Source organism: Neophocaena asiaeorientalis, unplaced genomic scaffold, assembly GCF_003031525.2.
Source record: "Neophocaena asiaeorientalis asiaeorientalis breed wild unplaced genomic scaffold, Neophocaena_asiaeorientalis_V1.1 scaffold336, whole genome shotgun sequence".
Classification (NCBI taxonomy): Eukaryota; Metazoa; Chordata; class Mammalia; order Artiodactyla; family Phocoenidae; genus Neophocaena; species Neophocaena asiaeorientalis.
In genome coordinates, this window is record NW_020174788.1 from 1916392 (window position 1) to 1938540 (window position 22149).

General features: G+C 39.6%; 2 protein-coding genes across 3 annotated transcripts in view; both read left to right on the forward strand.

Annotated features, from left to right (window-relative positions):
- Positions 1–488: 488 nt before the first annotated feature.
- HAVCR2 (hepatitis A virus cellular receptor 2) lies at positions 489–14868 on the forward strand. Of its 2 annotated transcripts, none has more exons than XM_024760158.1 (7): positions 489–839; positions 1832–2170; positions 3060–3143; positions 6766–6806; positions 8493–8619; positions 12622–12658; positions 14323–14868. In XM_024760158.1, exons 1-7 carry the CDS (start codon positions 785–787, stop codon positions 14480–14482), a joined length of 843 nt encoding a protein of 280 aa, XP_024615926.1. In that variant the 5' UTR covers positions 489–784; the 3' UTR covers positions 14483–14868. The 2 variants fall into 2 exon arrangements, with proteins under 2 accessions (XP_024615926.1, XP_024615925.1); XM_024760157.1 differs by having other exon boundaries at positions 2976–3143; positions 14323–14517.
- Positions 14869–18227: 3359 nt separating this feature from the next.
- The window catches only part of HAVCR1 (hepatitis A virus cellular receptor 1), a 42518-nt gene continuing 38596 nt past the window's right edge, over positions 18228–22149 (forward strand). Inside the window, exon 1 of the mRNA XM_024760156.1 lies at positions 18228–18337. Within this exon, the coding sequence (XP_024615924.1) occupies positions 18326–18337 (12 nt within the window). The 5' untranslated portion in view covers positions 18228–18325. The remainder of the gene's footprint in view (positions 18338–22149) is intronic.

A 22149-nucleotide genomic window follows, 5' to 3' on the forward strand; every position in this document is an offset into this window, starting at 1 on the left:
AACACATTTTTCCTAAGTGGAAGAGTTTGGAAGTTCAGGTCAAAGTCAGAATATTAGAGCAGGGAGCTGTGCATATATCACCTAGCACAATTTTCTCATTTTATAAACTTTATAAATGAGGAGGCAGACCTAACAAGGTTATATGACATAGCCCAATTCGTGTTAGAGCAAAGGCTAAGAATTAGGCTCATGACTGGAGCGGAAAGGGCACCTAAACATGAGTATAAGGAATAGGCCATTCATGGTGGTATTTCCCACCTCCTAGTCCAGTGCCTGACACATAGTAGGTGCTTTATAAACATTGGTCACAGGACTCACCAGTTGACTGACTTGACTGAATGAATGCATGAGTGATACATTTCTACCTGTGTTTCCAATAAATACTGTCCATTTCAAACAGAGGACTATATATTATTTCACCGGAGACAGTAGAGGGCTCACTCTACTTGCCAAGAGACACTTGAGGAAGTAACCCTTTTCTTCCTCTGATTATTGCTTCCTCTTTGTTGATGCGGACAGAATAAATGTCAGAGTCCTCACAGGATGTGTGTGGTCTAGCATAGGAGAGAAGCGGGGTTTCCTTCGCTGTCATCATAGACTTGACAGTGTTAATAGAGGAGTGATTGGTCATCAGACATCTGGTGTGCTGGGCCTGCAGTTGGGAGAGTGGCCACTGCTCCTGTGACTGGGGAGGAGAGACAGTTCCAGGAAGTACCCAGTTCAGCTGGAGAATTAAAACGGCACCTAAACAGAGCCATTCTCTGCCTTTTCTTCTTCAGAACCCATGTTTTCACATTTTTCCTTTGACTGTGTCCTGCTCTTGCTGCTACTACTTACAAGTAAGTCTGGATTTTTGGAATTGGATGGTGCAAGATGAAGATGCAAGGATGGTCATCATAATGCTAGAAGCAACCTAAATGTCCACCAGTAGGGTAGTGGGTAAAGAAATTATGATATATCCATGATACAAACAGTGATGCTGACGAAACATAATGATATGAGATGTCTAAGTCATAAGGTGAATTGAAGAAAGCAAAGAGCAGAATAATGGGTATATTGGACTTCTGTGTGTGTGTGTGTGTGTGTGTGTGTGTGTGTGTGTGTGTGTTGCAGGGGAGTGGGAGTACATGAATGCTTCTTAATGAATAGACTCTGGGAAAGGGAGCTGGGAAATGGAAAAGAGCAGGGAGAGGGCGTAGAGTTTTCATATACTTTTCATGCTGTTTGAATATATGTGTGTACATATATATATATAAATTAATTTTCAACCTCAGAACAGCCATACACTAACTTCTTATTCAGCCAAGGGTTTTTATTTATTATGTGCCTGGTGCTTGAAAAACAAAAGAGATTTGTGTTAGGATAACTGCCCTGTGTTAGTGAACAGACAACTAGCCCAGATGGGTGAGCTCTTTTCCTGGCCGACAATTACCCATTGTCTGATTGTCTGTTTCCATCAGCACTGCCCTTCGGTGTTCACAGGACCGGCCACAGTTCTCTCCTGGGGCATATCAGCATGTCCTGGGAACTTGTTAGAAATACAATTTTTTGCCCCCCCCCACCCCCCGCCAAACTATTAAATCAGGAGCTCCGATTAATATATAATCAGATTGATTAACTCTAAACTCTGATGGTTGAGCCCAGCCGTCTGTGTTTGAACAAGGCTTCCTGGAGATTCCAGTGCCCCTCAAGTCTGAGAATCATTGCTGTAGTGAACTGTCCTCCAAACAGGGTAGCAGTAGTAGTTTCCTCTTTATTCTGCAAGGCATTGCTTGCAGTTTTCTTGAAATGGAGCAGCCTCCCTCATTGCTCTCCTTCCCTCTTTACGCAGGGTCTTTGGAAGGAGTATACATGTCTGAGGTGGGTCAGGATGCTGATCTGCCCTGCGCCTACTCTCCACCCACCCCTGAGGATCTCGTGCCTGTGTGTTGGGGCAAGGGACCCTGCCCTTTGTTTCAATGTCACAATTTGGTACTCAGCACTGATGGAAGGAACTTGAACTATTGGACATCCAGCAGATACCTACTAAAAAGGAATTTCCACGAAGGAGATGTGACCTTGACCATAAAGAATGTGACTTTAGCTGACAGTGGGACCTATTGCTGCCGGATCCAATTCCCAGGCCTAATGAATGATCAAAAATCAAACCTGGAGTTGGTCATCAAACCAGGTGAGTGGACCTTTGCATACTTTCTTTCTGAATGACATTTGCCTGTGGATCATATTAAATACACTGATTGGTCTCACCTCTGGTCTTCCCAATTAAAGCCCTCAGGTTGGGCCCCTAAGACCTGAAGTTTAACAGGCCCCACCAGCATTGCCCAGCCATGTTTAATTCCCTCCATCTATTTTGAACCTCATGGCCGGGATCTAGAGAATGGAGGAAAGGCCTAGATCAGAGGTCTGAGAACCTGAGCGGTCATTAAAATCACCTGGGGAACCTTTTAACTCCCACAGATGCTTGGACTCCACCCCACAACCAGAAAAATCACCATCTCTGGAGGTAGAGCCTGAGTGCGGGGGTTTTACAAAGTCTACCCCCGATGATTCTCCCCCATGTGCAGCCAGGATTGAGAACCACTGGACTCTGCATGTGTCGGGGAGAGGGGGCACGTGTGCTTGCATGTTTTAACATTTATAGAGCATGTACTTAGTGGCTGATGGAGCTAAGTTCAAATCTGACACTGCTTCTTACCAGCTGTGTAATCTTGGGCAAGTTATTTAAACTCTGTGACCTCCTCCTCTGTAAAATATGATACTGCCTACCCTATAGGCCACTGGAAGGATTTTATGAGGTGTTTGATGAAAAACATTTACTGTGGCTGTAAGTTCCATTATTAACAATCAGACTGTGATAATGATGACTGTAACACACCTCTGTCAGACGTTTGGATTGTCATACACTCTCAACGAAGGTGTGTTCAGGTAGGTTTGGAAGTTGAGCATGTGTTTCTCTTCTTTTGTTGTGTTTACAGTTATTTCTGCTGCCCCTTTGATTCCCTGCAACAAGCTCCCTGCTCTCAGAGAGGCCTCATCCTTAAGTTGGTTTCTGTCTTTAGCCAAGGTCACCCCTGCTGGGACTCCATGGAGGGACATCACTGCAGCCTTTCCAAGGACGCTCACCACCGAGGGACCTGGCTCAGGTAATTACATATGGGGTCTAGGAGGAAGCCTTTAGTTGGTTTCTGAGTTAAGAGGATTTTGAATATGGGGAAAACATGAGAAAACAGTTTGAGTTTTCTCAAACTGTGCACCCAAGATAGTGTTTGAGGTGAGGGAGGTGGTGGAAGTAAATTTGTGCTGGGAAAAAGGAGCCCTGGGTTAGGGTTCTAGATTAGTCAGGAGTAGCCCTCAGACCTGGGCCAAAGCCTTTCGCTTCTCTGGAAAGCAACTTCCTCTTCTGTCTGAGGTACGGGTTCAGAGACTTTTGGATCTCACCACCCAGTATAATTCCCAACCCCCAAAAAAGAATTTTGATGAGCTATGTATTTTGCCAAACAAGGAAAGAAAATTTCTACTATTGCCACCCCTGCATTAAAAAAAAAAAGGACACTTTTAAATTAAATAAGTTTAATCTAATGAAAAACTCATTACGCTGTCCTTATTATTTTCTGATTTACTCCTGGACTGGTGATGTTTTCATGAACTGACCCCAGTCCATGTTTGGTGTAATCTGGATTAGGTGATTTCAAGAATCCCTTCTAACTGGAATAAAGTCTGTCATCTTCCTCAGATTTTGACCTCAGAAGGAGCAGCTAAATTCTTCAACTAATTCAACAAGGACTTTTCCCTGCCGCTTTGGAAGAGAAGATAGGGTCGAAAGAGCAGACCTCAGGTCACGTTGATCAGGGAGGTTAATCTTAAGTATTTCCTGTCAGAGTCCTGGTCTCCCTAAACTCTCTGGAGCTCAGTCTTTCATTCTGTAAAATGAGGTTAATAATAGGTAAATTCCAAATCCTAATCTCATAAATCTCAGATTTAAATAAGGAAGCGTGTCTAAGTGCTTAGCGCAGTGTCTGATCCTGGTACCTACTCAATACATGTTAGTTATTGTCATTATCGGTAAGATTCAGAGGCAGAATGAGATCGTGGTTAAGTATGTCAGTGACAGGCAGGATGCGTTCTAATGTCAGCTTTTTGTATTAGTTTCATGAACTCAGTTATGTTGCTCAAACTCTGTGAGGCTCAATTTCCTTACCTCTACAATGAGGGTAATTCCAGTGCCTAGGTCATAAGATTGTTGTAAAGACTGATGTGATCATGTATGTAAAGCACTCAGCATAGTGCCTGGCCCAGAGAAAGCACTCAAATATTAATTATTATTATAGATATTAACATCAGCTCTCTAGAAGTTGAATCTTTGGTGGTTCTTTAGTCACTGGTAGCCAACATCTCTTATGAAATTAGTGAGGAAATTAAATATGGTGGAAACAGATGATCGCCCACATAGTGGGCTAACCAAATCATACATGTGTTCATCATATGCCATTGTTATATTTTAAAGAATTCTACAACTGTAGACCTAGAAGAGACTTGAAGGATCCCACTTTCCCATCTCATGTTTCAAGGTTCTTTACAACGTCACTCCCAAGTTGGCATTCGCTGTATGGTTACCCACCTTCTGAGATGGAGAGGTAGCTTCCTCACAACACAGTGCGTGTTTTTTTAGAAGTGTCTGTACCATAACCAGAAGTGTCCTTCCTTTCAGTTTTTACTTGTTTGTTCCTTCCCTTTAGGGCAACAGAAATGGAGCCATCTTTTGCATTTGAGAATATAGGCAGAGTACCTACAATCTCTGAGCTTTTCAAAGGCCTGAGAAAATACTTAAACAAAGAAAGGCAATGGCTCCAAACTATGAAAATCAAATGGAAAATTGATTAAAAAAATTTGATCAAAAAAAGTTAGACAGTCTTACCATTTAGGCCAAGAAAAGTAACTATAGGGAAGCAGAAACTGGATTTACACTAGAAAATGTTGTGTGTGGTTAAGATACATGTTTACTTAGTAGTTCCACCAGTGTGGTTTTTAAATTCCTTTTGGGAAATAGGAGCTAAGGTAAGTGGAAGATAATCTCTTTCCTTTCCTTTTTTTTTTTTTAAACTTTAGGCTGAGAATATGCTTTTATAATATTAAAATCAGAGTCTGTAAACCAGTTCTACATTAAAAGGTTTAGACTTCTAAGCTTCCAGAAAGTGACCTTGACATTTAGAAAGTTTCAGATCCTCTGACTCACACAGAAAAATAGGTTGGCATGCTTAATCTTCCCAAAGCTGACAACTTATTGGTTTTTAGAATGCAGTGTTTACAAGGTCAGGGCCTGTGCGCATCTTGTTCACTGTTCTTTCCCTGTCCCCTGTGCCTGGCATAGAGTGGGGGTGTAGTACATGTTCATCGAATGGATAGGCAGATGACTAACTAAATGAATAAAAAGGAAAGAAGGTGAGCTGGCAGCTGGGCAGTGTGGAGGCTTCATCATCACAGTGCCGAGATGAGCCTTGCTGGAGGCAGCACAGTTAAGAGTGTGTGCTTAAAGCCACATGGACCTAAATTGGAAGGCCATTTCTGTTATTCACTAAGCTGTGTGACTTTGGGTAAGTCACTTAGCTTCCTAATTCTCAGCTTCTTCATCTCTGTAATGGGACTAATAGTCCCTACTTTAAGATAGTTGTTTTGAATGCTAAATGAGATACTTCCCTTGAAGAATTTAGTACAATGCCTGTTCATGGTAAATTATAGTTACAGTTATTATTATTTTCAATCTTTTAGGGAACAAAATACCCTGTCTTACTCTTAATGAGTAAATGTTAAATTTTTTTTAAAGAAAATTAACTTTCGTTACCTTTCAATTTCTAACCGTGCCACATCTTCTTTATCCATTCATCTGTTGATGGACATTTGTACAATGGAATATTACTCAGTCATAAAAAAGGATGAAATAATGCCATTTGCAGCAACATGGATGGACTTTGAGATGATCATACTAAGTGAAGTAAGCCAGACAGAGAAAGGCAAATATCATATGATATCACTTATATGTGGAATCTAAAAAAAATGATACATACGAACTTATTTACAAAGCAGAAATAGACCTACAGACATAGAAAACAAACGTATGGTTACCAAAGGGGAAGGAGAAGGGAGGGATAAATTAAGAGTTGGGGATTAACATATACACACTACTATATGTAAAACAGATAATTAACAAGGACCTACTGTATAGCACAGGAAACTATACTCAATATTTTGTAATAACCTATCAGGGAAAAGAATCTGAAAAAGAATATATATATATATTCTGAATCACTTTGCTGTACACCTGAAACTAACACAACATTGTAAATCAACTATACTTCAATTAAAAAAATGAACAAAATAAATATTAGAGAACAGTTATTTGATCTAAAAAAAGTCTAATTATAATGCCTGCCTCTGTGTGATCAGTGTTGTTGGAATTTTGAAGACCTCTTTAGGGCCCTGAGGACACAACAAACCACATATTCAAAATAGGTTTTCCTGGAAGAAGTCTCCAATTCATAGAACATAAGTAGTTGGGTACATCATCTGGACGAAAAAAATGTGGTCATCCTGAAGTTGATTTGTAAGTGTCCAGTAAGTTTTGTTTGTCTCTCAGTTAATTATTGTGAAGATAATGGAGTAGAATTAATTTCAAATAGGATTATAGGTAGCTTTTAAGATTTAAAAAAAACTCATATAAAAGAAAGCATTCTTAACTGTTCTACTGGCTATTTTTCTTCTTTGTGGCAGAGACACAGACACTGGAGACCCTCCATGATAAAAATCAAACAGTGAGTAACTGTGTGTGTGAGCTGACCTTATGCTCAACTCAGAGGAAAAAAAGTATGGCTTTAGACTTCCTTCCTGCCCACTCATTCCTTGGGGGAAAATGCCTTAATCTCCCTTGGCTTCAGGTTCCTTGGCTGTAACATGTTGCTGATAACTGTTGTAACTGCAAGTCCTGTTGTAAGGATGGAGTGGGGTGATGCATGTAAAGTGCCTGTCACATAGTAGGTGCTGGAAAACCAAAAGGAAGAAGCATTAGCATTTTGTCCTTATTCTCAAATTTTACAGTTGTATATCACTGTGGAGGGTTCGGACACCCTCCATCACCCCAGAGTATGTTTCTCCTTGCTTCCATTGCAACCCTAATGACAAAGATTGTTTGTTTAAATTTATTTATTTATGATAAGACACCAGGCAAGAATATTCTAACCCAAGAACTTAGGTATCTAACTAAAAATAAAGCAGTATTTTAATCGACCACCGTTTTAGTGTCTCCCACCTTCTCAGAGTAAAAGGGAAAACCACTAAAACAGAGGTCTCCAATCCCCGGGCCGTGGACTGGTACTGGTCTGCGGCCTGTTAGGAACTGGGCTGCACAGCAGGAGGTGAGCAGCGGGCGAGCAAGCGAAGCTTCATCTGCTGCTCCCCATCGCTCCCCATCGCTCGTGTTACCGCCTGAAGCATCCCCCCTCCATCCCCCCCAACCCCCGTCTGTGGAACAATTGTCTTCCTTGAAACGCCAAAAAGGTTGGGGACCACTGCATTAGAGAACAACCTGATAGCAGTGACTGGAAAATTCTTTGAGGATGTATCCAGGGGTCTGCATTCATTTAACTCAATCTCTGACTCAGTGTCAAGCATTTTTTGTTTGTCCTGTCTTCTTTGCAATCCAGGTCTGCCTTTTCAGTACCTCTGTGTGCCCACAGTGCTTACTGCAAGTGACCTTGCACGGTGCACTCCTGCAGTAAATGTCTGTTGAATAAATGGAAGACTTAATTCCTTGACGTTGTTTTAAAAGTGTTTACCATTACTCTTTTTAAAGGAGGAACATGAAGTGAAATTTTAGAAGCAGTATGTTCGCTGTGACTGAGTTAACAAAATATCTAATTAATTAGAGCAATAGCAATAATAGCTACCACTGATTGAGATTTATCCTGTACCAGGCTCTGTGCCAAGCATTTTCTGGTTTTCGTCACTTAATTTTCCTGATAACTCTACACAGCTCTTCCTGATGACACAGCTCTTTGGTGACAGAACTGGGATTTGAACCCAAGACAGTCTGGCTGCAAATTCCTAGCTTTTAAATCACTGTCTTTCTGTGAAAGTTGGGGTTTCATGGCAAGACACCAAATTTAGACCACTCTGAAACTCCCTGGGAACACCAGGGAATCATCAATGAACAGGGCCCCACTTTTTATGTGAGGAAAGGGGAGTCCATTTACTAAGGCTGCTTCTCCACCCACAGCACAGACAGGCACCTCTTATTCCCTTGCTAACACCAAAGATTCAGCTAATCCCTTTCTTTGGGTGGTTTGAGGCTTGTCTAGAAGGGGACAGATCATGAGTCATTTCAAGGTCCCTGCATTCCTGAGATACTGTGAAAGGGATGGTCCCATGCATAAGTCATGAGACTGGCTGGGCAGACAATGGATTTCTGGTCATTTGCTGCAATTCTGTTTGTGTTTCCATAGGAAATATCCACACTGGCTAATGAGTTACAAGACATGGGTGCCACCACCAGAATAGGCCTCTACATCGGAGCAGGGGTTTCTGCTGGGCTGGCTCTCGTTCTTATCTCTGGTGCTTTAATTCTCAAATGTAAGTCATTTGATGGTGCTTCTCTCTCCATCTGATAAGGAACTGTTAATATAGGAACCAACACAAGCCTAAGATAGAACTATTAGTTTATATTTATACCTACAGGTGATTAGAATAAATACTCTTTAGTCCTTCCAAACCTCAACAATAATAATAGCTCATTTTTATTCAGTGCTTACCATGTAACAGGCATGTTTTATATTTATTATCGTCACCATCTCATATAAGGTAGATAGCACTGTTATTCCTATTCTCATAGCAGAGGAGAATAACGTTTAGAGACAGTAAGCTTTCAAGGTTTCAGAATCAGTAAGTGGCAAAGCTGGAATTCAAATTCAAGCAGGTTGATTCTAGTACCTGTTTTTTTATCTTTTGTTAAGGAAATAAACCTTTTTAATTCATGAACATGTCCAGTTTTATTAGGAAGCACAACAACGACATTCACTTTCTTCTGTGCATTTTTCTATCTTATTTATTTCTCAGGCATGGTTCTTTAAAGAGGGGTAGCAGGTTCCTTTAACACTGGGTCATGCCCAGAGTCGCAGCGTTTGTATTTTCCTCCATTGTGACACTCAGCACACATATTTTATTTCTAAGTTACTTATCTTTATTAAAAAAAATTAAGTATGATTTATCTGCAATAAACTGTATATTTAAAGTGTGTTCAACTTGATGAATTTCAATAGATGGTTTCACCCAGGAAACCATCACCGCAATCAATGCCCAAACACTTCCATCACCCCGAAAGCCTCACATACTTTTATAACTGTGATATATTCTCTTCTCTTTGGTGCAGAGACCAAGGCCTTATACCACTATTATTTTATCAGCCTTTCTTACTAATACATAAACATCAACTATGTGTAGGGTTACAAACCATTCCAAATTTTCCCAGGATTGAAGGAGGTTCCTAATGTGTGGGTTTTCAGTGCTAAAACTGGAACAGTCCAGGGAAAACTGGGATGAGTTGCTCATCCTGTGTGGCTTGAAGCTGCCAAGTGCTTTATGTGCATTAAATCCTCATAACTACCCTGTTGAGAAAGGTACTAATATTATTCTCATGTACCAGTTGGAGAACCAGTGTGCTAAAAGGTTAAGTAACTTGCTCAAAGCTACACAGTTAATTGATAGAGGATTTGAAACTGGGGCTGTCTTGCTCACCATTTTGTTACTCTGCCATTAATGGTAAATGGATTGCTGAGAGCAAGAAGCTACTCACCCCCACTTACCTGGGTTTATGGAGAGATAGCAGTGGAGTTTGGAAATTGACCACATGAATATGGAGTCTACAGGTTGATAAGGAGCAATGATCACACCCACTTTTTGAGTTTTGCCGAGGCCTGGACTGTTCTGGTTTGTGTAGAGGGTATGCAAGCAGGGCGATGAGGAGTGGGAGAAGTCATGTTTTGTGCACACATATGATTACTCCCAAAACATGACTACATGGAAGAATAGATGGGAAAGTTGTATTCGATCTGCAGTCTTTTCCCTAGAAGTTGCTGGAGAAAATCATACAACCAAGGTGATAGGTTTTTAAGTCATGACATCAAAGCCATAAATTGGTACTCAGTAATGCCCAGCAATCCTGTATGTTTCTAGTGCACTGTCTGAGATGAGCATCACATACTTCATTGATGCTCAAATCTCCCTCACCTCTCACTGCACTGATGAAGTATTAAAAGCCTGTTTCAACCACTTTGCCTCAGCCAAGACTTCGTTCTTCCTTTGATCACTTTCTCCAGAATCATCTCTCTCTCCATTCCTGTTTATGCTATTTTTATTAGTATAAAAATATGGCCTAGTTCACACATTTCTCTCCAGTGACTCCCATTTCTCTGCTCTCCTTTACAGCCGTATTTCTCAGATGAGTTGTTCCTACCTCTCACCCCTCCACACTCTTTAACCACGCCCCCTCCCAATTTAGCTTCTACACCTGAAGTGCCATGGAAATAGTTTCAGTCAAGCTCACCAGTGACCTCCATTTTGCTAAATCCTGTAGATACCTCTGTCTTCACTGTAGTACGTCTTTCAGCAATAACTAAGTTGATTCTCACTCATTCTAAAAAGTCTTCCTTCTCTTGGCTTCTGAAACACCAGTGTCTTCACTAGCCACACCTTTCAGTCATTTTTGTTATTTTCTCTTCTTCAGCATGATCTTTAGATGTTGTGATTCCCCAGGGCTGGCCCTTTTCCTCTCTCCATGCCCTCTGGCTGATGATGACCTATATTCCCATAGACTTAAATGTCATCCTTAATTTCTCTCTCCGGCACTCAAAGGTGTTGATACTGATTGGCCAGCTGTCCAGTTGTTATCTCCACTTAGATGTGTCCCACATTGTGTCAAGAAAGGAGCTCTAGAGTCTATATTCCACCTTTTTAGAACCCAACCTCCCCCTCCCTGATCTTCTTCATCATAGTGTTTCATTATCATACATCTGGTTGCTTAAGCCAGAGAGCCAGAAGCCATCCTTGAATCCCCTCTTTCATCACTCCTAGTACACAATCCAACTTCACTTTCCTGCACTTTCTCCAAATATCTAAAATCCTTTCGTAATTCTGCATCTCTGTTTCACCACCTTACTCTGAGGCAGTTCTCTATTTACCTCCTCATTTTTTCATACCTCCTTTTAATTCATTCTCCACACAGCAGCCAGAGTGATTGTCTTAAAACCCAGTCAGATCATATTTCTGGCCTTCAGTTATTTCCTATGTCTTAGAATAAAATCCAAACTCCTGGTTATGACTTACAAGGTACTATAGTATCTAGCCCAGCCTCCCTCTCAGACCTTACCTTGTGCCACTCTCTTATTCCAGCCATGCTTTCAGTTTCAGCCACTCACTACTATCTTTTCCAGGGCTTTACTCGATCCAGAATGCTCACCCCGGCTTTTCATTTGGCTGACTCATTCTCTTCTTTCAGAACTGAGCTTAAAGATCATTTCTTCTGAGAATTCTTTTCTGATTAACTTCTTGATTATCTATTCCAGTGCGTTGTTGTTTTCTTTTTAAATTGAAATACAGTTGATTTACAATATTGTGTTAGTTTCAGGTATACAGCAAAGTGATTTCAGTTATATATATATAAAATATATATATATATTTTTTCAGATTCTTTTCCATTATAGTTTATTATAAGCTATTGAGGGCTTCCCTGGTGGCGCAGTGGTTGACGGTCCACCTGCTGATGCAGGGGACACGGGTTCGTGCCCTGGTCCGGGAAGATCCCATATGCCGCGGAGCAGCTGGGCCCGTGAGCCATGGCCACTGAGCCTGCGCGTCCGGAGCCTGTGCTCCGCAACAGGAGAGGCCACAGCAGTGAGAGGCCCGCGTACCGAAAAAAAAAAAAAATTGAGTATAGCTCCCTTGCTATACAGTAAATCCTTGTTGTTTATCTATTTTATTTATAGTGGTGTGTATCTGTTATTCCCAAACCCCTAATTTATCCCTACCCCCCCCTTCCCTTTGGTAACCATAAGTTTGTTTTCTGTGTCTGTTCCTGTTTTATAAATAAATCCATTTGTATTATTTTTTAGATGTCACATGTGTGACATCATATAATATTTGTCTTTGATTTACTTCACTCAGTATGATAATCTCTAGGCCCATCCATTTTGCTGCAATACTTTTCTTTCTATTACATCACAATTTGAAATTATTTTATTTTTCCCACTTACTTTTTTTTTCTTAAATGCCTCTCTCACTAGAAGGCAAGTTTCATGATGTCAGGGCTCATAGTTCACCTTTGTGTCCCTGGTGCTTAGCGTACTACCAGACACGTAGTGGGCGCTCCCTACATTTGTTAAATATGAAAAATGCACCTTCATTACTTTCAGCATAGTTTATGTAATAAATCAAGATGCATATCAGTGGTTTGATTTAATTCAATCTAATAGGTAGACCAGACTTCCCTAAACAATCTTTGCCTCCAGTTAGCTCATTTTCTTTATCTCATTTACTTTATGAAAGCATTTTAAATTGACTTTTCTTCGCCTTTTTACCTAGGGTATTCTGATAGCAAAGAGAAGATACAAAATTTAAGGTAAGAATAATGCGTGCAGTAGTGGAAGGTGGGAATCTTGGATATTCCTACTCTAATTTGGGCTTTGATCTTTGCTCTTAGAAGTCCTGCCCTGAGACTTTGGGATCTAAAGTTTTACTACTTCCTTTTTGCTTTAGGCCTAGATTTATGAAATGCAAATTTAACATGCTGCTCGGTTTTATTCTTGATCCCTAATCCCTCTAGCTTCTTTAGTCCTAAAGTTAAGGTAGAGAATTTGTCTCCCATTGATAGGAAATGCTTATATATTTCTGATTAAAGGGCTTTTTCAGTGAACTGACCCTTCAGCTGATTGAGTACTTACTACATCCGGGTTCTGGGTGGCCACTGGTTTATAGACATGAACAAGAAACTCAGAATCTACTCTCAGGGCTTTTACAACCCAGCCCAGCTCTTCTTAACTCTGATTGCCTATTAGAATCATCCAGGGCACTTAAGCATACTATTGTCAACCCCAGAGCAAATAAATCAGAATCTTTGGGGATGAGGCCTAACCATAGGTATTGTTCTAAAAACTTTCAAGAAAAAAGTGATTCTGTCCACTGCATATTCTCTAAACCACTAATAATTTTAGACTAAATCTAGATCGTATAGTTATGAAGACAAAATAGTCTGCAGTAAAAAAGTCAAATAAGATCAAATAAAATATTTAATTATCAATGGCTTTATATTTTCTGTGTCAGTATTCTTTATTAGAGCTGAAACTTGAAATGTGGTAATATCAATAGGTAATATTTACATGCAATAATTCATTCTTTATGAAATTATTTGGTTAATGTTCATCTCCACCTATAAATGTAAACTCCATAGAAAATTAGGAACTTGTCTGCCACATTAAGAACTGTATCTCCTAGCACACACCTAATTCTTAGTATGCATTTGATATTTGAGGGTTGAATGAATAAACGTTCCTTACAGCAGCCCTGTGAGATAGAGTACTTATTCCCATTTTATAGAGGAGGACCCTGAGACACTGAAGTTTACTAATATACAGCCTCTAGGGGATTTTTGTGTTTTGTTCACTGTTGCATCTCTTGATGCATAGAACAGTATAAACACGTTAAATAGTTCTTGAATGAATAAATGAAAAAAGCAAATCCAACTTACCCAAGATCACATGGGTGGAAAGCAACAGAGGCAGAATTCGAACTCAAGTCTCATTGGATCCATAACACATTCATTTCTTTTACTTTTTGAAATTGTTCAAGCTGACATAATAATTGAAATAATATTGCAAGGAACAGTAGAACCCTTCACCTAAGCGTGTCATTTAATATTTTGTCACATTTGCTTTATCTGTTTCTCTATTTACATACATATTTTTTTTTCTGAACCATTTGTAAAGGTGTTTCAGACATCTTGACATTTCACCTAAACACTTCAGTCTGCACTTCCTCAGAATAAGGACATTCTCTTAGATAACACAATGCCATTTTTATACCTAAGAAAATTCAGATTAATTTGAATTTGTGCAGTTATTCCCCAGACTATTTTCATTACTATTTTATGTTTCCCCTGCCTAGTCAGGACCTGATCAAGGATCATATACTGCCTTGGTGGCTATCTCTTCAGCAAAGCCCATTCTTTTAACTCTATTCCATGTTGCCTGGGATGCTTAACTCAACTGCATCACTTTATTTCCACAGCCTCATCACTTTGGCCAACCTCCCTCCCTCGGGGTTAGCAAATACAGCAGGAGAGAGGACACATCCAGAGGAAAACATCTATATCATTGAGGAGAACGTATATGAAATGGAGGATCCATACAAGTATTACTGCTCCGTCAGCAGTGGGCAGCAGTCCTGACAACCCCTGGGCTGTTGTCTTTCAACGCCACCAGATTCACCACTTCCTTTTGGGGTTTGGTGTTATCTTCTTTGAAAACTATGAGATGGCTCACCTGACTGGTTTTAGAGGTTCTGTCCTCGGCCACCGAGCAGAGTTTTTCCATGTTCTAAAGATAAGTAGCTCACCCGAGGACTGAACTGGGACCAGCATTGTACTTAGACAGGCACAACATTTCCTCTGTGTTCCCGCCACCCAACTCGGAGGCTGCTAATCAGGGCATTAGAGCTCAAATGGGCTTTTATAGAGAGTAGGAATTCTTAATATGGGGTCTCTGGAATTCCAGATATTCAGTTATATGGTGTGTCCGTGAAGCTTCTGAAAATACAGGGGAAATTATGTGCTGAGATACGTGCGTGTCTTTTTCGGTACAGGAAGTCTAAAGGGGCCGCCGATTCTCAAAGAGCTCTGTGAACCGTGGCAGGTTTGGAAACTATTGGAGTAGGAGTAGATGGTCTTGAAGGTTCCCTTTGAGTCTCAAGGTTGATGCTTCTTTGAATGTTGACTCTGTGACAGTAAGTGCCAGTGCACAGCTCTCCTTGGCTTAAGTTAAGAAGACTGCCCAGCAAGGCCTGTGGTGTGGCAGGTGCTCCTGGAGAAAGAGGAAGTATGCTTAGTGTGTGTTGACAGGTTTTGCTTGGGGGTGCACTCAGAGGGAAAGATCTCTGACCAACTTCTCCATTCATGGAGAGAACTTGAGCTGTGTTTCTCACAAAAGAAGAAGTAGTGACTGGGACACAAATTCTGTTTCCTGGTGGAAAGTAGGTAAAGGGCTCCAGCCATATGTATTTGTCCCTGTCAGATCCCCTGATGGAAAGACAATGGCCCTTAAGCTTCAGTTCCAAGATGGTAGAGAGTAGGTCTATCTTGCCTATTTGCTTCCTCCCCAGTCTTGGCACAGCTCTGACACATAATACGGATAGAAACTTACTAAATATCTTGGGAGTGAAAAAATTAAAGAAGCAGAGAGGTAGATTTCTGGGAAGACTTTTCCATTGGAGAGCTCAGACAGAGCTTCACTTGTTGGGGAACTTGAAAATACTCCTAAGTTCCCTTTTCTGCTCTTGTCCAGCATCTGCTCTTCTCAGCATCCTTTCCCTCTCAGGCCCTTGGAAGTGTGTTATTGTCTTTTTTCCCCCTTTCTGCTGAATGAATCAACAATAGGGACCTGTCACTGCCTGAAAACTGCCTTCCCCAGGTGATGACTGAGCTGCTACTGCGTTGCATGCAGGAGATGTTGGTCACCAAGGATGCAGGCAGCCTGTCTGTTGCAGTGTTTGGGCTGCATCTGGGCAGTATTGGGAAGCACTGGCTTTCTACAGGGAGAACAGTTTGCAAAGTTCCAGGCAGTAGCTTTTAAACAAGCTGAAAAATTAGGTGTTTTAAATTTATGAAATTCTAGACGGAAGGGACCACAGAAAACATATGAACCAGATTAATGATTCCCCCACAAAAGGGATTCTTATTCTGCAAAAATCTTTACACAAGAATATATATAAAAGGGCGATCATTGCAATGGTGTTTGTGAGAGATGTTTTCCATCAGTTGGGGAATGATTGGTTATTGGGGTATGTCAGCATACTGGCACAAGTAAAAAAAATTAGGTGGTTTCATCATTGAGCTGTTTTGCTAATTCAACAAATATTAAGTGCTTACTCTGTGCCAGGTTCTCTGGTGCTGGGATCATAGAGAGAGACCAAATAGACACATCCCTGACCCCACAGAACTTCTGATTGATCTGACAGGAAGGATGATTTCATTCAGTCAGTCATTCTTTCAGTGAACATTTTTTGTCGACTGCTTTGTGCCAGACACTGTTTTAGTTCCTAGAAATATAGCAGTTAAGGAAACAGACAAGATCCCGACTCTCACAGACCTTGTGTTACTTGTCAAAGGAGAAATCTATATTGCTAAGTCAAAAGAAAAAAGAGTTCTAGAATAGTATATATAGTTAATGCTAATTTTTTTTTGCCTTTAAATAATCCAGAAGAATATTCCCAAATTAATATGGTTATTCCACAAGGGCAAATAGTCAAAAGATAGTTTCACTTTTTGCTTTTATGTGCTTCTATAATTTGAATTATTTTATCCATTTTTTGTAATAAAAAAATAGATTTAAATACTGTAGCAATGTTTTCCTGTCCACCCTCCTCCTCATAGAAAGAAATTAAGACTTGGATAAGTTAAGTTCAAGGTCAAGGCGGGCAGTAGAGTGCGCCATCACTCTAGACGTGTCTACAGTGTTCCAGCAGAGATTGGAACCCTGGTTTTCAGGGTAGGATCCACTCTACATCAATTATTTGTAATACAGAAGATGACAGAAAGGGTAACAAACTATCAAGCTACCCCAGAGGGTCTGGGCAATGGCAAGTGGTCACTTAATTAAAAACAATGTAAAAAGATTGAATGTGTGGTTTGCTCTTAGAAGTGTTTAGGATTTTTCTCCCAGAGCTCTGCCATAGAGACCCACAGTACAAGAAGAGGCTCCTTGATCTCTTCAAACTGAAAAATTAAGGTCTTACCGTGTTTTAACTGCCTATCACTTCTAGTGTTAGAATTCCCCAGGCAGAAATTCCAAGTGGTTTAACCTGTCATTAATTTATTTGGGGGCATCCCTTCATGCCTAGTCCCATATAAATTTAATTCTCATTTAAGCTTGAATTAAAAAAAAAACTGAATACAAATTAATTTTCTGTCCAGATTTCTACTGAGAAAGTCTTTCTAGAGGTAAGTAGAGATGCCCTTCGTGCTGTAATTTTTAAGATTTTTGTCATCCTTTTCTGGGGCTCAGTTGGGAAGTGGGAAAAAGGAGAGGCGCAGCTGGAACACTTGGTTGGAGGGTTCTCAAGCTTCAGGAGGGCTCAGATTTTGGCCTATTTTCAGTGGAAAACCTATGCAGTGGAGCAATACGAGTTTCAGGATTCTAGATCCTCTATCTTTTTTTTCAGTTGTATTGACTAATTATAAAGGTCATTCCAAGTCACTCTTTTATTAGTAGTAGTTTTCTTTTGTAAATTCTTAGTCAAACTCCTTCTGCTTATGGTGTGACTCTTTTTCCAGAGAAAGCAGTGATGTTTAAAGAAAAAAAAAGTTATTTAAGCTATTCAGGTGTGGTGGTGGCACTGGGACATCTGTTTAAATACCCACATTATTTTAATATAATTGTTTTGTGGATGGGTCACCTTTGGAAAATATTTTATTATAGCTTTATAGTCTATACTTAACAACCTGCTTCATGATAAGTTGACATGTGCTTTGTAATTTCTACATTTTGAAATTGTACTTTTTCATGCATTTTATACCTAGTTTGTGTAAACTAGAAATATTTCACACTCCAATGCAGTGTTATCTTCTTTTGGTCAGTTCTGAAATATCCTTATATCCATATATCTGTATTGAATCTGTTTTAAATTTTATTACCCAGTTTTACTTGCCATTCCTGTTCGCTTGCATGCAGAATTTAGTTTTTATTCTGGAAACCCTTAAGTAAAAAGTAACAACTGTAAAAATATAGGTGAAGGTTGCCATACTAATAATGTAGATTTTTTATTCATTTCTTTATCCCAAAGTTCACCACAAGATCTTAGCAAAAATCTCTTGACCTTAATCTGAGGGCTGAAGCAAGGAGCCAATGGTGAGGGGCTTTGAAAGCTGCCAGCTGCCCAGGCCTCAGTGAAGTCCTCAGAGAGGTGATGCCTTTCCTGTTCTCTCCAGCAAGCCTCCTACTCCAACAAAAATTCCTGGTAGCTAAGCAGCAACCAGACAGCTTCTAACCACCAGGGAAGAAAGGAGTTTTCTGAATAGATGGAATTTCAGGTGAGAACTAAGGAATATGACATTTAGTTATCCTAGCTGCCTTATTTCAAGCAAATGTGTTTACAAGGAACTCTGGGTGGGCAAGCTGACTTGGAGCCAATTGCTTTACAGTACGTTGAGACTCTGAGTAAGAATCTCCAAGCAGAAAATACATCTTGTTAGAGTGCTTGTTTCCCATTATTTTTTTAGGTTTTTATTTTGAAACAATTTGAGATTTGCCGAAAAATTGCAATGATAGTACAAAGAGTTCCTGTATTCAGCAGTTTTTTCAGTTAACAGCTTATATAACCATGGTACCATTTGTCAAAACTAAGATCTTAACATTGGCACGTGACTATTAACTAAACTACAAATTTTGCTTGGATTCCTACTACTGGCTTTTAAATTTTTAAATTAAGTGCTTTTTGAAAAATAGAGTAGAGTTTAAATTCAAGGTGAAAGTCCCTATTCCGTGTCCTCTCTATCAAAATTTCTCCCCAGTCCTACTCCCCAGGAACAGTCCTTCTAGGCCAGCACTGTCCAGTAGAAATACAGTGTTGTTGTTGTTTTTCATTTTAAGTCTTCACAATCTAGTGAGTGTTTTCCATTTAGAGCACATCTCCATTCTGACTAGTCACATTTTAAGTGCTCAACAGCCACATGTCGCTATTGGCTCTAGAATTAGCAAAGTTCTGGGCCATTCTCTATTTTTTCTCTCATATACAGACACACACACACACACACACACACATACACACGCACACACGGTAACCTAATTTCTTCCACTGCTTATAGAAGACCATCGCTCCATGTCAGAATGGAACAACAGCCTTTACTTAGATAGGTATGTAGTATTAAGTAGAACAAATGTGCGTAACCTATTAAATCACTTTTGCATGCATAGATGTTTAGTTGGGTTTTTTCCGCCCCCCATTTCAAATAAGGCTGCAAGGAACATCCTTTATTCAAAAACCTATGTGCATTTGTGTACTTCCAATGTATATGATTCTGTATATGGAAATGCTGTGTCAAAAGATGTGATTGTATTTGAAGTATCATGACAATAGAACAGTAGTATATATATGATCTCAACTAATTATTTGTTGATTCAACAAACATTCCACATATCAGAAAATAACCTGTTAGTATATATATATATATTTTTTTTTTTTTTTAACATCTTTATTGGAGTATAATTGCTTTACAATGGTGTGTTAGTTTGCAGAGCTGCCTTTCTCATCTTTGAGAAATATCATCTTAAATATCATCTAAGAGCTTTCCCTGAACACCCTATCAAAAGTGCCAACCTGCCCTTCTCTATTCTAGTTTATTCCCTACGTAGTTTGTTTGAATCTGAAATTCTAATTGTTTACATTTTTGTGATTTGTCTCCCCCAACCCTCAACTGGAAAGTAACTGTCGCTTATCTTATATCTTAAGGACCTAGTGCAACGCTTGACCTGTAGTGGGTGCCAAATAAATATTTGTAGATGGATTGAATGAATGAATGTATGCCTGCTGTACTACAGACTCAAGCCACAATACAGGCACCACAGATACTACAAAGATTTGTTTTTCCTTCAAGGAAGTCAGAGTCCATCAGGACAGCATGATGGCCAAGCAAATGATTATAATAAAAGGCAATAAGCAGAGGGAAGACATATGGGATCATATGTATATGTATAGCTGATTCACTTTGTTATAAAGCAGAAACTAACACACCATTGTAAAGCAATTATACCCCAATAAAGATGTTTAAAAAAAAAAAAAAAAAAAAGGCAATAAGCTTTGGCAGACCTGCATACTAGATTCTGAGTGATGCAGAAAAGCAGTTTTTGGTGATTTCTTTTTCTTTTTCCTGAAAATACTATCCTTGTCTTCACCACTTCTTTAATTTAGCTCTGTAAAATTCCAGCTGACTCTCACTGAATAAGGATAGCCTGGCACATAGCAGACGCTCAATAAATATTAATTGGGTGAATGAATTAAGTGATACAGGTGACATGGATTCCAACAGCGGACCTCCAAAAAGCATATAGTGACCCAATGTATTTCCTACTTTGTAGAAAAACATGTGATTTGCAGTGTAAGCCCTTGTATATTTATTAAAACATTATTTTATAATCGTTCACCTTTCTGGAGGCTTGGTGATGTCTGAATGTTGCTTTAGGCAACTTAAATTGCTTTCTTTTCTGTCTATCTGGGATCAAGAAAAGGATGGTTGTAATTAGGCTGTGAAAAACATGTTACACAAATGTAAAAGACTTCCACTTTTGTAAGAACCTGCAGTTTGGGGACGTGTCTTTGTTTTCTTTAGTCAAAACCCTTTACGTGTATTATATAAGCAGTACATTGGCACATTCTTGTTGTAAAATGCTCAAATGATACATAAATATATAGCCTTCAACTGAAAGTCCCCCTTGCCTCAGCATGTTTCCCTACCACAGAGGACACTGAATAGTCTGATGGGTATCCACATACATCTTTGCTGTGACTTTTCCATACAGGTACATATGCATATACATACACTGTCACTCTGTCACAGTGTTTTACAAAAATGGGTTCCCACGAAATAGAACTGTTTTTTTCACTTACTATTTCTTGGAAATAGTTCCACGTGAGTGTCCCAATAAAAAGTCGACATTCTTAATCAACATAGATAGTTAACAAGCAGAGGGTTCTGTCAACATTGTGTTAAGTCCCAATGCTCACCACCAACAGGGTGCCTTGACAAAGGTTTTGACAGAGCTCAGCATACATTTTGAATAATTGCTACTAGCACAGGAGTTCAACTAGTGCCCAAGTCATGCAGTGGTCTTGGTTTGGGAGACTGCTGAGTCCTTTAGAAAATTCCCCTAACCCTGTCTGATAAAAGCCCAATGCTATTATGTTTTTCTGATCCACCCATCTTCCCTAAAATGGATGTAGAGGAAATGGCTCACAATCACGTGTTACTGCAGCAAGGCACACTGGCTAAAACTGAAAGTTTTCATCCCAAAACAAATCTATTGTCAATGTTTTTAAGTAGAAAGCATTGTTTTGGTTTTGGGAAGGAAGAAAAAGGACCCATCATCTCATAAGTTCTTGGGGAGATGTTCTGCTTTACACAAGGCACTGCCCTCTAGCTGTGTGAGCAGGAGCTCAGCTCACATTCCATTTTCTGGCATCCTTGTCACTCACAACTTCAAAACCCCAAGCATCAATGGACATGGTATTAATATCTGATATACAGTTTATATCATGGTATATAAATTGTATTGGGGCACAGTGTAGCTCGACTCCATTCTTTTTTTTAAATTGAAGTATAGTTGATTTACAATGTTGTGTTAGTTTCAGGTGTACAGCAAACTGATTCAGTATATATATATATATGTATTATATGTGTGTGTGTGTATATTTCAGATTATTTTCCATTATAGGTTATTACAAGATAATGAATATAGTTTCCTGTGCTGTACAGTAAATCCTTGTTTCTTATCTATTTTATATATAGTAGGATGTATCTGTTAATCCGATACTCCTAATTTATCCCCTCACTTTCCCCTTTGATAACCCTAAATTTGTTTTCTATGATGACTTCATTCTTACTGAAGGTGGTGACTTGTTTTCCTAAACTTTCAAGGGTAGATAGAGACTCTGGGTTTTCTTTGTCTACTTAGAATGTTCCATTGCTTAGTATGGTGTGCTCGATAAATATTTGGTGAAATAATGTTTGTTGAGGGAGAAGAACCTGGCTTTCACTTCTGCAACTGCCCTGAGTGACTTCTAAGTGTCTTTTTCTCTGTTCCTCTCTTTGGTTCTCAGTTTATTCACATATAACTCAAGGGGTTTGGC